The 12,761-nt window shown below is 47.2% G+C and overlaps 2 protein-coding genes across 3 annotated transcripts; one reads left to right on the forward strand and one right to left on the reverse strand.

Moving 5' to 3' along the window:
- Positions 1-564: 564 nt before the first annotated feature.
- On the reverse strand, positions 565-5,013 carry INO80E (INO80 complex subunit E). The gene is made up of 7 exons (XM_058823057.1): positions 4,928-5,013; positions 3,678-3,748; positions 2,744-2,796; positions 2,579-2,654; positions 1,836-1,887; positions 1,637-1,753; positions 565-820 (listed from the first exon to the last, which is right to left on the reverse strand). Exons 1-7 carry the CDS (start codon positions 5,009-5,011, stop codon positions 581-583), a joined length of 693 nt encoding a protein of 230 aa, XP_058679040.1. The 5' UTR covers positions 5,012-5,013; the 3' UTR covers positions 565-580.
- A 1,697-nt stretch (positions 5,014-6,710) lies between these two features.
- On the forward strand, positions 6,711-12,757 carry HIRIP3 (HIRA interacting protein 3). 2 transcript variants are annotated; one of them, XR_009275908.1, is made up of 5 exons: positions 6,711-8,375; positions 9,216-9,360; positions 11,672-11,764; positions 11,847-12,020; positions 12,734-12,757. XR_009275908.1 is itself a non-coding variant. In XM_058823088.1 (4 exons), the coding sequence occupies exons 1-4, from the start codon at positions 6,723-6,725 to the stop codon at positions 11,957-11,959; spliced, it is 2,004 nt and encodes a 667-aa protein (XP_058679071.1). In that variant the 5' UTR covers positions 6,711-6,722; the 3' UTR covers positions 11,960-12,286. The 2 variants fall into 2 exon arrangements, 1 of the variants encoding a protein (XP_058679071.1); XM_058823088.1 differs by lacking the exon at positions 12,734-12,757 and having other exon boundaries at positions 11,847-12,286.
- The last annotated feature ends 4 nt before the right edge of the window (positions 12,758-12,761 follow it).

The following is a 12,761-nucleotide window of genomic DNA, read 5'->3' on the forward strand; positions in this document are numbered from 1 at the left end:
TCACTCCATGGTCAGTGGTCACTCAGCGGTCACTCAGGCAGGTCGATGACCAGCTCAGGGTGGTTGATGATAACTCAGCGGTCACTGCAGGGGGCCAATGGTCAGTGGTCACTCAGGCATCACTGGTCACTCAGTGGTCACTCAGTGGTCACTCAGTGGTCACTAGGCCGTCATTCGGGCAGATCGATGGTCACTCAGGTGGGTTGATGGTCACTCCATGGTCAGTGTCACTCAGGCAGGTTGATGGTAACTCAGGAAGGTCAGTGGTCACTCAGTGGTCATTCAGTGGTCACTCAGTGGTCACTCTGGTCACTCAGCGGTCACTCTGGTCACTCAGTGGTCACTCTGGTCACTCGGGCAGGTCGATGGTCACTCAGCGGTCACTCTGGTCACTCTGGTCACTCGGGCAGGTCGATGGTCACTCAGTGGTCACTCTGGTCACTCAGCGGTCACTCGGTCAGGTCGATGGTCACTCAGTGGTCACTCAGCGGTCACTCTGGTCACTCGGGCAGGTCGATGGTCACTCAGGGAGGTCGATGGTCACTCTGGTCACTCAGCGGTCACTCAGCGGTCACTCTGGTCACTCGGGCAGGTCGATGACCAGCTCGTCGTCCCCGTCCAGGGGGTCATCGCTGCCCTCCCCCTCCCCCTCGCCGGGGTCGCTCAGGAGGCGCCGCGGGAGCGTGGCCGGCACGGGGGGCGGGGCCGGGGGCGGGGCCAGCGCCGGCGGGGGGAGGGGCGAGCCGGGGCCACGCCCCCCGGACAGCCCCGCCCCTCCCGTGCCGGTGGTGAAGGCGAGAGGGGGAGGGGCCGGGGGAGGCTGGGGGGGGAGAAAAGGGGAGGGGTCAGCGAGGAGTGACCAATGAGGGACCACTGACACAATGACCCCTAAGTGACCCTTGGGAGGCCCCAATGACCCCTCCCCCTTTAGCCCCTCCCCCTTTGCTATTCCCCCAATGACCCCTCCCCCTTTAGCCCCACCCCCTTTGCTATTCCCCCAATGACCCCTCCCCCTTTAGCCCCACCCCCTTTGCTATTCCCACAGTGACCCCTCCCCCTTTAGCCCCTCCCCCTTTGCTATTCCCCCAATGACCCCTCCCCCTTTAGCCCCACCCCCTTTGCTATTCCCACAGTGACTCCTTCCCCTTTAGCCCCTCCCACTTTAGCCCACTCCCCCTTTAGCCCCACCCCCTTTGCTAATTCCCACAAAGACTCCTCCCACTTAAGCCCCACCCCCTTTAATCCCTCCCCCATGACCCCTCCCCCTTTAGCCCCACCCCCTTTGCAACTCCCCAATGACTCCTCCCCTTTAGCCCCGCCCACGTTTCCGGTTCCACGTTGACTTCTCCCCTTTTAGCCCCGCCCACTTTGCTTTTCCGCAATGGTTCCTCCCCCCTTAGCCCCGCCCCCTTTGGCATCTCCCCGTTTAGCTCCGCCCCTTTTGTTATTCCCCCATTGACTCCTCCCCCATTAGCCCCGCCCCCTTTGTGTCTCCCTGTTTAGCTCCGCCCCTTTTGTTATTCCCCCATTGACTCCTCCCCCCTTAGCCCCGCCCCTTTGGCATTTCCCCCATCAGCCTCGCCCCCAATGAGTCCTCCCCTTTTAGCCCCGCCCCCTTCGGCCCCGCCCCCTTTACCTGCCCCCTCCGTGTCCCTTTGCTGCGCCGGGCGGGGGAGGGGCGTGGCCTGGCCCCGCCCCCAGGGGGGAGGGGCGGGAACTGCGCCGGGAAGGGGCTGTAGGGCGGCGACGCCATCTTGGGGGGAGGAGCAAAGGTTAAGCCACGCCCACTTTTTAATAAAGTGGGCAGGGCTTTAAAAGGGGGGAGGGGCACTCACCATGTAGGGGGAGGGGCCAAAGCCTGAGGGGGGAGGGGACGGCGAGCGGCGCCTGTGGGGGGAAGGACAGCATTGGCCACGCCCACTTTGTGGCGGCCATCTTGGATTGATACCCTCATAAAGGAAGCCATCTTGGATTTTGACCTCTGTGACGGCAGCCATCTTGGATTTTGAGCTCCATTATGGCAGCCATCTTGGATTTTGACCGCCATGACGGCAGCCATCTTGGATTTATACCCTCATAAAGGAAGCCATTTTGGATTTTGACCTCTGTGATGGCAGCCATCTTGGATTTTGAGATCCATTATGGCAGCCATCTTGGATTTTGACCGCCATGATGGCAGCCATCTTGAATCCTACCCATTCTGATGCTCCACCCACTTAAAGCTGTGACCACGCCCACTTCATGTGGAGGCCATCTTGGATCTCCCACTTTCCCTATAGAGGCGACCACATTGAAGCCACGCCCAGTTCAGGCAGCCATTTTGAATCAGTCCCACAAGTGCAGCGGCCATTTTGAAGCTGCCTTTTCTTTAAGCCACACTCACAAAAGTGATTGGCCATCATCAAGCCCCACCCACACCGAGCAGCCATTTTAAGCCCCACCCACTTCTGGCAGCCATCTTGAATCCACACCCCCTTCAAGTGCCACCATTTTGAAGTCCCAGTCAAACACTGGGCAGCCATTTTGAAGCCACGCCCACTTTGGCTGCCATCTTGGCTCCCTTTAACCCTTTCCTGACCTCTTGGCGGGCGTTGGCTCCGCCCCCTTGGGGCCGTCCCCGTCGCTGTTGTCGGACGACGCCGTCGCCTCCGAGTCTGGGCAGGGGGAGGAGCCAATCAGAGGAAGGGGGGCGGGGCCACGGCCAGGGTTGACCTTTGACCCTGCCCCGCCCACCCCGAGGTACCTGAGGAATCATCGTCGACGTTTTCGTACTGGAGGAGGCGGTCCAGGAGAAAACTGGGGGGAAATGAGGAAAAATTGGGAAATTTTAATTAAAAATAAAAAGAAAATCTTTAAAAAATATTAAACCAAAAAAAAAATTGGGAAATTCGAATAAAGGAATTAAATCGAAAAATAAAAATGAAAATGGAGATTAAATAAAAGCAAAAATAAACAGTAGGGAAGTTCAAAGGTAAAATAAAAATGCAAATTAAAATTAAACTTTAAAAATTGAGAAAATTGAAGGAAAAATAATGAAAATGTAAACAAAAATGAAAGAGAAAAAATTTGGGAATTTTGAAAAAAAAAAAAAGAAAAGAAAAATTATAATGGAAATAACAATAAAAATAAAATATTGGGAAATCTGAGGGAAAATTAAAACTAAAACTAAGCGCAAAAATAAGGGTAAAAAATAGAAAAACTTGAATAAAAAATAAAAATTAAAAAAATACAAAGAAAAAGAAAACAAAGTTAAAATAAAAATTCAAAAAATTAATAAAAACTTCATAATTTCAGCAGAAATTAAAAATTTAAAATGGACAATTTTAAAGGGAGGAGAAAAATTATTTTACTAAAAAAAAGGAAATTGAGGAAAAGAATTTAGAATTAAAAATGAAAATATAAAAATTGGGAATTTTGGGAATGAAATAAAAATATAAAGTATAAATTGGGAGGTTTGGGGAGGAAAAAAAGCAAACCCAAAACTAAAAATCGAAAACAAAAATTGGGAATGCCAGGAAAAAAGACATAAATTAAACTAAAAATTGGGAATTTGGGAAAAAACGAAAAAATAAGCAATATAAAATAAGAATTTTGGAAAAAACTGAAAAATAAAATTAAAATAGAGAAATAAAAAATAAAAATGGGATTTTTGGGGTGAATGTGGGGGATTTTTGTACCTTTTATCCCGTGACACTTTCAGCAGTTTGCGCTGTGCCCTTCTCAGCTCCTCCTGGAAACATTCCTGCTCCTGTGGGCGGGGCCAAAAGGTGGGCGGGGCCAATTTAGCCACGCCCACCCACAGTGGGGGAGGGGAAAACAACCCTGAAAACCTCAGCCACAAAATCCTGGGGATTTACCCCAAAATTGCCTCTAAATTTCACCTTTTTTACCCCAAAATTTGGCTTTTTTGACACCCTAAAATTCTTCTTTTCCCCCCTAAATTTTGGGCTTTTTTTCGCCAAAAATTCAGCTTTTACACCCCAAAATTTGGCTTTTTTTCCCCACACCTATTTGATTTTTTACTCCTCCAAATTCACCTTTTCCTCCTCAATATTTGGCCTTTTTAATTGCCAAAATTCAGCTTTTATTCCCTAAAATCTGGGGGACTTTCCCACTAAAATTTCACATTTTTTCTTCCAAAATTTGGGTTTTTCACTCCAAAAATTTACCTTTTTCCCCTCTAAGCTTCTATTCTTTTTCTCCCAAAATTGAGATTTTTCCCCTTAAAATTTGGAACTTTTCCCCCCAAAATTGGCCTTTTTTCCCCCCTAAAATTCATCTTTCTTCCCCCAAAAATTCGGCTTTTTTCTCCATACAAATTTGGGTTTTTTAATTGTCAAATTTCACCTTTCCCACTCCTGAAAATTGGTGGTTTTAACCCCCAAAATTCACCTTTTTTCCTCCCAAATTTGTGGTTTTTCCCCATAAAAACCCGGGTTTTTTAATAGTTAGAATTTACCTTTCTCTCTCCTAAAATCTGGGGATTTTACGCCCCAAAAATTCATCTTTTTTCCCCCCAAATTTGCCTTTTTTCCCCATAAAACTCAGCATTTCCCCCAAAATCGAACAATTCTCCCCCAAAATTAATTTTCCCTCAAAAAATCAAAGTTTTGCACTTAAGAACTCCAATTTTCCCCTTTAGTATTTCAAATTACCCCCCCCAATTCCATTTTTCCCCTAAAAAACCCCCAATTTTCCCCCCAAAACCCCAAATTATCCCTCAGGTTTCCAATTTCACGCCCAAATTTTCACTATATTTCCCCTCATATTTTAAATTTTTTCCTCACATTTTAAAGTTTTCCCTCAAATTTTTAATTTTCGCTCACCCCCCCCCGGGACCCCCGGGCTCCCCTCACGCTTAAGCCCCGCCCCTTTCCCTTCCCGCCCTTTTTAGGCCACGCCCTTCACGTCAGGTCCCGCCCCTCACGTAGAGCAGCAGCTTCAGGCGCCGTTTCAGGGCCCGGCAGCGCCGTTTGTAGCCGCCGACATCGCCCTCGCTCGCCCCGTTCATGGCGGACGAGCCCCGCCCTTCCCCTCGCTGCTCATTGGTTGCTACGTTCGCGCGCCGCCGCCTGATTGGTTGGCGATGCGGAAATGCCGCTTGCCGCTTCCTCGTTCTTCCCTGAGCGTGGCTGGCTGGGCGGGATAAGTCCCGCCTGTTCGTATTGCTGATTGGTTGAGCTTTTAAAATCCTAAAATCTCATTAGATCGCGCTGCTGTCAGTCATTTCTCAGCCTCTTCCCGTGTGGGTTTTACCGGTATTGAGTCAGCGGCTTTGTCCCACCCCCAGACGCTTCCTATTCGCTGCTGTAGCTCAAATCAGCCTTCTGACTGGCTGAAGGGGCCGCCGCTCACTCCCGCCCGTTGTTCCGCCTCCCCGTCAGTCCTATTGGCCAGCGCTGCTTTCTGAGGCTTCCGATTGGCTCCTTATGCTGTCACTCATTTACATCCGGCCTTTTCCTTGCCTCTATTAGTTGTTTTGACTTCCGGGTATATAGCGCGTCCTTGTAATTGGTCCCGCGCTTTAAGCCCCGCCCCGCTGTCTTTTATCTCAATCCTCATTGGCTGCCGCCCTGAGGGCTGAAAAATGGCGGCGGCGGCGGCGCCGAGCGGCTGCGAACGGTACCGGGAGGGGGAGGGGAGGCACCGGAGACCCCCCGGGGCCACGCCCTGAGCTGGCCACGCCCTCGGGGAGACCACGCCCTGCTTGACTCCGCCCTTTTTTCCTCCGCAGGGCGCCGGATTGGAGCGAAGCCGACAGCGCATGCGCGGATCTGGGAGGGGGCGTGGCCAGTGGGGACCACGCCTTGTGCGTGGCGCGCCCTAGCGGAGAGATGGAAGGGCGGGAAAATGGCGGGAAAGGCGGGAAAAATGAGGAAAAAGGCGGGAAAAATGGGAGTGAGGATGAGGAGGAGGAAGAGGAGAAGGAAATTGCGATGAAAAACGGGGAAAATGGTGAAAAAATTGAGGAAAATGGGGTGAAAATGAGGGAAATGGAGGGGGAGGAAAATGGGGAAAAATTGGAAAAAAATGGGGAAAATTTGGGGGAGATTGGGAGCGAGGAGGAAGAGGAGGAGAAAATTGGGGTGAAAAAGGGGAAAAATGAGGAAAAATCCAAAAATTCTGGGGAAAATGGGGTAGAAAAGGACAAAAGTGGGGGAAAAGAGGAAAAAATGGGGGAAAATGGGGCAAAAAAGGGGAAAATTGAGAGTGAGGATGAGGAGGAGGAAGAAGAGCAGGAGAGGGAGAAAAATGGGGCAAAAAAGGGAAAAAAGGAAGAAAAATTGGGGGAAAATGAGGCAAAAAGGAGAAAAACTGAGAGTGAGGAAGAGAGAGGTGAGGATGAAGGTGAAGATGAGGAAGAGGAGGAGGAGAGGAAGAAAATTGGGGTGAAAAAGGGAAAAAATGAGGAAAAATCAAAAAAATTGGGGGAAAAATTGGGGAAAATTGGGACAAAAAGGAAGAAAATTGAGAGTGAGGAAGAGGAGGAAGATGAGGAGGAAGAGGAAGATGAGGAGAGGAAGAAAATTGGGGTGAAAAGGGGAAAAATTGGGGAAAAATCTGGAAAAAATGAAGAAAAAATGGGGAAAATTGGGACAAAAAGGAAGAAAATTGAGAGTGAGGAAGAGGAGGAGGAGGAAGAAGAGGAAGATGAGGAGAGGAAGAAAATTGGGGTGAAAAAGGGAAAAAATGAGGAAAAATCTGGGAAAAATGAGGGGAAAATGGGGCAAAAAAGGGAAAAAAGGAGAAAATTTGAGAGTGAGGAAGAGGGAGATGAAGATGAAGATGAGGAAGAGGAGAAGAGGAAAACTGGGGTGAAAAAGGGAAAAATTGGGGAAAAAACGGGGAAAAATTGGGGGAAAAGGAGGAAAATTGAGAGTGAGGATGAGGAGGATGAAAATGAGGATGAAGAGGAGGAAGAGGAAGATCCAGGTGGGCAAAATAGGAAAAAAACAGGAAAAATTGTGAAAAAACCCCAAAAAACAACAAAAAAGGGGAAAAGTGACAGTGAGGAAGAGGAGGATGAAGATGAGGAGGAAGAGGAAGATTCAGATGGAAAAAATGGGAAAAAATTGGGGAAAAACGTGAAAAAAACCCCAAAAATGGCAAAAAAAGGGAAAAGTGAAAGTGAGGAAGAGGAGGATGAAGAGGAAGACTCAGAGTGGGAAAATGAGAGAAAAAAAGGAAAAAATGGGAAAAAAATAGAAACAATCGTGAAATCACCCCAAAAAACGGCAAGAAAAGGGAAAATGGAAAGTGAGGAAGAGGAGGATGAAGATGAGGAGGAAGAGGAGGAGGAAGATGAAGATTCAGACTGGGAAAATGAGAGGAGAAAAGGGAAAAAAGGAGGAAAAAATGGGAAAAAACCCCCAAAAACAGCAAAAAAAGAGGCAAAAAAATCCAAAATGGAGAGTGAGGAAGAGGAGGATGAAGATGAGGAGGAGGAAGATGAAGATGAAGATTCAGACCCGGAAAATAGGAGAAAAACGGGAAAAAATGGGAAAAAACGCCAAAAAATTATTAAAAAAAGGGCCAAAAAAGGGAAAATGGAGAGTGAGGAAGAGGAGGATGAAGATGAGGAGGAAGATGAGGAAGAGGAAGATTCAGAGCGGGAAAATGAACGAAAAAAGGGAAAAAATGGGAAAAAATCGGGAAAAAATGTGAAAAAAACCCCAAAAACGGCAAAAAAAGGGAAAATGGAGAGTGAGGAAGAGGAGGATGAAGAAGAGGAGGATGAGGAGGAAGATTCAGATGGAAAAAATGGGAAAAAATCAGGAAAAATCGAGGAAAAGACCCAAAAAATGGCAAAAAATGAGGCCAAAAAATCCAAAATTAAGAGTGAGGAAGAGGAGGAAGAGGAAGATGAAGATGAGGAAGACTCAGATGGAAAAAATGGGAAAAAAACGGGAAAAAATGGGAAAAAAGGAGGAAAAAACGTGAAAAAAATCCCAAAAATGGCAAAAAAAAGGAAAAGTGAAAGTGAGGAAGAGGAGGATGAAGATGAGGAGGAAGAGGAGGAGGAAGAGGAAGATTCAGACCGGGAAAATGGGAAAAAAACAGGAAAAAATGGGAAAAAAACTGAAAAAATGGTGAAAAAAACCCCAAAAACAGCAAAAAGAGGGAAAAGTGAAAGCGAGGAAGAGGAGGATGAAGATGAGGAGGAAGAAAAACCCAAAAAATCTCAGAAAATTCCCAAAAAATCCCCAAAAATTCCCGGAAATTCCTCGGGCTCGGATTCCGAGGATTTGCCGTTGGCGAAATGGGCGGAAAAAAGGAAAAATCGGGCAAAGGAGGAAGAGGAGGAGAGGAGGAAGAGGAGGAGGAGGAGGAAGGACGAGGAGGAGGAAGAGGAGGAGTGGTGGAGGCGCGGGAAGGTGAAAATTTCAGAATTTTTGGGGTTTTTTTTGGAAAATTTGTGGATTTTGGGGGGAGATTTTGAGGGAAACAATTGGAAATTTTGGGGGAAATTTTGGGGATTTTGGGGGGAGGAATTGGGGAGATGTGGGGGTTTTTTGGTGGGAAAATTTGGGATTTTTTGGGGAATTTTGGGGGAAAACTTGGAGGGAAATTTGGGGGGAAATTTTGGGGGGAAATTTGGAATTTTGGCAGGAATTCCCTGAGAAAATTTGGGAATTTTGAGGGGAAACTTGGAGGGAAATTTGGGGGGAAATTTTGGGGGGAAATTTGGAATTTTGGCAGGAATTCCCTGAGAAAATTTGGGAATTTTGGGGGTAAAATTTGGGGGGTTTGGGGGGAAATTTGGATTTTTTGGGTAATTTTTGGGGGAAAAATTCGAAAACTTGGGGGAAATTTTGAAATTTCTGGGGGACATTTTTGGGAGAAAGTTTTGGGAATTTGGGGGAAAATTAGTGGCAAAAAAAAATTGGATTTTGGGGGGGAAATTTTCGGGGAATATTTGCGGCGATTTCAGCAAATCTGTGGGAGGATTTTTGAGAATTTCACTCAAATTTCGGTCAAATTTTGCATGAATTTCATGAAATTTAACATTAATTCCTGAATTTCCTCTGATTTCCCCACACCCCCCCTGAATTTTCCCCTCAAATCACTCCCCACCCCAATTCCCGCCAAAATTCCCACAAAAATCCCCAATTTTCCCGCATTTCCCGCCAATTCCCCATGAGGGGGCGTGGCTTCATACAAGCCCCGCCTCCACGACACAAACCCCGCCCCCTCACGCTAAGCCCCGCCCCCAGGACCCGCCGGAAGTGGCGCGGTTGAAGCGATACCTCCGAGCCGCCGGGGGGCGCCCCAACTACAAACAGCTCTTCCGGAAGTGCCGCAGCCGCCGCGAGGTCCTGGAGGCGCTCAGGGGCGCCCTGCGCGACCTGGGGCTGCGAGGTACCGAGAATTTGGGGTGAAATCCGGGAAATTTGGGGATTTTTTGAGGATTTTTGTGGGATTTTGGGGGGTTTGGGGTGGATTTCAGGGGGTTTTGGGTGGGTTTGAGGGGACTTTGAGGGGTTTTAGGGCGTTTTTTGGGGGGATTTGGGATCTCGGCGTGGAGCGGAACTCGATGGTACGTGAGGGGAATTGGGGAATTGTGAGGGAATTTTGGCAAAAAATGGGGAAAATTTCGAATTTTTTTGGGAAAATTTGGGGAATTTTGGGGGGAATTTGGGGATTTTGAGACGATTTTGGTGGAATTTTGGGGAAATTTTGGGGAGATTTCAGGGGATTTGAGGAACTCAGGGGCGCCCTGCGCGACCTGGGGCTGCGAGGTACCGAGAATTTGGGGGGTAATCCGGGAAATTTGGGAGTTTTTGGGGATTATTTTTCAATTTTTGTGGGATTTTGAGGGGTTTGGGGTGGATTTGAGGGGGTTTTGGGTGGGTTTGAGGGGACTTTGAGGGGTTTTAGGGGGTTTTTAGGGGGGATTTGGGGGCTGGGCGCGGAGCGGAACTCGATGGTAAGTGAGGGGAATTGGGGAATTGTGAGGGAATTTTGGCAAAAAATGGGGAAAATTTCGAATTTTTTTGGGAAAATTTGGGGAATTTTGGGGAGAATTTGGGGATTTTGAGGCGATTTTGGTGGAATTTTGGGGGAAATTTTGGGGAGATTTCAGGGGATTTGAGGAACTCAGGGGCGCCCTGCGCGACCCGGGGCTGCGAGGTCCCGAGAATTTGGGGTGAAACCCGGGAAATTTGGGAGTTTTTTGGGATTATTTTTTTATTTTTGTGGGATTTGGGGGGTTTGGGGTGGATTTGAGGGGGTTTTGGGTGGGTTTGAGGAGACTTTGAGGGGTTTTTAGGGGGATTTGGGGGCTGGGCGCGGAGCGGAACTCGATGGTAAGTGAGGGGAATTGGGGAATTGTGAGGGAATTTTGGCAAAAAATGGGGAAAATTTCGAATTTTTTGGGGAAAATTTGGGGAATTTTGGGGGGAATTTGGGGATTTGGAGGCGATTTTGGTGGAATTTTGGGGGAAATTTTGGGGAGATTTCAGGGGATTTGAGGAACTCAGGGGCGCCCTGCGCGACCTGGGGCTGCGAGGTCCCGAGAATTTGGGGGGTAATCCGGGAAATTTGGGAGTTTTTGGGGATTATTTTTCAATTTTTGTGGGATTTGGGGGGTTTGGGGTGGATTTGAGGGGGTTTTGGGTGGGTTTGAGGAGACTTTGAGGGGTTTTTAGGGGGATTTGGGGGCTGGGCGCGGAGCGGAACTCGATGGTACGTGAGGGGAATTGGGGAATTGTGAGGGAATTTTGGAAAAAAATGGGGAAAATTTCGAACTTTTTGGGGAAAATTTGGGGAATTTGGGGGGAAAATGGGAATTTTGGGGGGAATTTGGGGATTTTGAGGCGATTTTGGTGGAATTTTGGGGAAAATTTTCGGGAGAGTTCAGGGGATTTGAGGAACTCAGGGGCGCCCTGCGCGACCTGCGGGGCTGCGAGGTCCCGAGAATTTGGGGTGAAACCCGGGAAATTTGGGGGTTTTTTGGGATTATTTTTTTATTTTTGTGGGATTTGGGGGGTTTTGGGGTGGATTTGAGGGGGTTTAGGGGAAATTTGGGGCAGTTTTGGGGATTTTAGGGCGTTTTTTGGGGGGATTTGGGGTCTCGGCGCGGGGCAGAACTCGATGGTACGTGAAGGGAATTGGGGAATTGTGAGGGAATTATGCAGAAAATTGGGAAAAATTTGGAATTTTGGGGGGTATTTTATAATTTTGGGGAGATTTTTGGGATTTTGGATGGAATTTTGGTGGAATTTCGGGATTTTGAGGATATTTGGGTGGAATTTTGGGAAGATTTCAGGGAATTTTGGTGGAATTTTGAGATTTTGGGTGGAATTTTGGGCTATTAAAGATGATTTTGGTGGAATTTTGGGTGAAACTTCGGGATTTTGAGGCAGATTTTTGGAATTTCGGGATTTTGAGGCAGAGTTTTGGGTCCATTTTGGAATTTTGGGTGGAATTTTGAGATTTTAAGGCAATTTATGGGGAGAATTATGGAGTTTGGGGAGGGGGGGGGATTTTGGGAAGGACTTCAGGATCTTTGAGTGGAATTTTGGGATTTTTTAAGGGGGATTTTGGGGCTTTTTGGGGGGATTTCCGGGAATTTTGCGGGAATTTTATGGATTTATTGGAATTGCGTGGAATTTGTGGATTTTGGCCGGATTTTGGGGTGGATTTTGGGGTGGATTTTGGCCTTTTCCAGGCGCCCCCTCCCTGGCCCGGTGCCGCCGCCTCGGCCGCCGCCGCGAGGAAAAAGCCGAACTCGCCGCCCTCGACGCCTCCAACATTTTACCCGGTAAAAACCCAAAAAAACCCCCCAAAAAAACCCAATTTTCCCCAAATTCACAATTTTTTAACCTCTTTTTCTCCATCCCCAGCGAGATCCCGGCGGAGAAACCCCGAAAATGCCCCAAAGTCGCCCCCGAAATCGCCCCTGCCCCCCCCGGATTGGTCGCGGCTCCGCGGCGTCGTCAGCTCCGACAGCGAGTGAAGGATTTCGGACTTTTTTTGGGGGCAATTCTCGGGGTTTCGGGGTTTTTATGGGCTTGGGGGTTGGTGTTGTAAAGTTGTAATAAAGATTTAAGATGTTGTTGTAAAAAACGGCCTAAAAAAATCGATGGGAAAATGGGCAAAATGGCCTCAGGAATTGCTCAAAAAAAAAACCATAAAAATCCCCAAATTCAGCCCAAAAATCACTCAAAAATAGCCCAAAATCGCTGTAAAAATCCCAAAAAAATCATGCAAAAATCAGCCCAAAAATGTCCCCAAAAATCACCATAAAACCCCCAAAACCACTCCTAAAAAATCACTAAAAAATCCCCAAAATCATCCCAAAAATTGGCATAAAAATCCTCAAAAAATCACTTAAAAATTGCCCAAAAATCCTCAAAATTCCCCAGTAAATCCACATAAAAATATTTTTAAAAATCCCTGAAAAATCAATTTAAAAATCACTCAAAAATCACCATTAAAATCCCAAAATTACAAAAAAATTCACCCAAAAATTAACATAAAAATCCCAAAAATCACCAAAAAATTCACCCCAAAATCAAAATAAAAATCCCAAAAATCACCAAAAAATTCACCCAAAAATCAACATAAAATCACTGAAAAACCACCTAAAAATGCCCAAAAAAATCAATACAAAAATGCCAAAAATCAATGGAAAATCACCGAAAAATCACCTAAAATCACCCAAAAATGACCCAAAATCACATCTAACACTGATAATTTTATATTTTTGATTTTTTTTTGTGATTTTCAGAATTTCCTGGTCCTGAGGAAGAGCCCCG

The sequence above is a fragment of the Ammospiza caudacuta genome, chromosome 37, assembly GCF_027887145.1.
Source record: "Ammospiza caudacuta isolate bAmmCau1 chromosome 37, bAmmCau1.pri, whole genome shotgun sequence".
In the NCBI taxonomy this organism is placed as follows: Eukaryota; Metazoa; Chordata; class Aves; order Passeriformes; family Passerellidae; genus Ammospiza; species Ammospiza caudacuta.

What these genes read in the sequence shown, in the direction of transcription:
- INO80E (XM_058823057.1), bottom strand. Translation starts at nt 5,011, where the DNA reads ATGAACGGGGCGAGCGAGGGCGATGTCGGCGGCTACAAACGGCGCTGC. An exon ending in CGTCGACGATGATTCCTCAG is followed by an intron (nt 2,655 to 2,743) that starts GTACCTCGGGGT and finishes CCCCCTGCCCAG; the next exon opens with ACTCGGAGGCGACGGCGTCG. An exon ending in GAGCCAACGCCCGCCAAGAG is followed by an intron (nt 1,888 to 2,578) that starts GTCAGGAAAGGG and finishes TTCCCCCCACAG; the next exon opens with GCGCCGCTCGCCGTCCCCTC.
- HIRIP3 (XM_058823088.1), top strand. Translation starts at nt 6,723, where the DNA reads ATGGGGCAAAAAAGGGAAAAAAGGAGAAAATTTGAGAGTGAGGAAGAG. An exon ending in GCGCGACCTGGGGCTGCGAG is followed by an intron (nt 9,361 to 11,671) that starts GTACCGAGAATT and finishes GGCCTTTTCCAG; the next exon opens with GCGCCCCCTCCCTGGCCCGG. An exon ending in CGCCTCCAACATTTTACCCG is followed by an intron (nt 11,765 to 11,846) that starts GTAAAAACCCAA and finishes CTCCATCCCCAG; the next exon opens with CGAGATCCCGGCGGAGAAAC.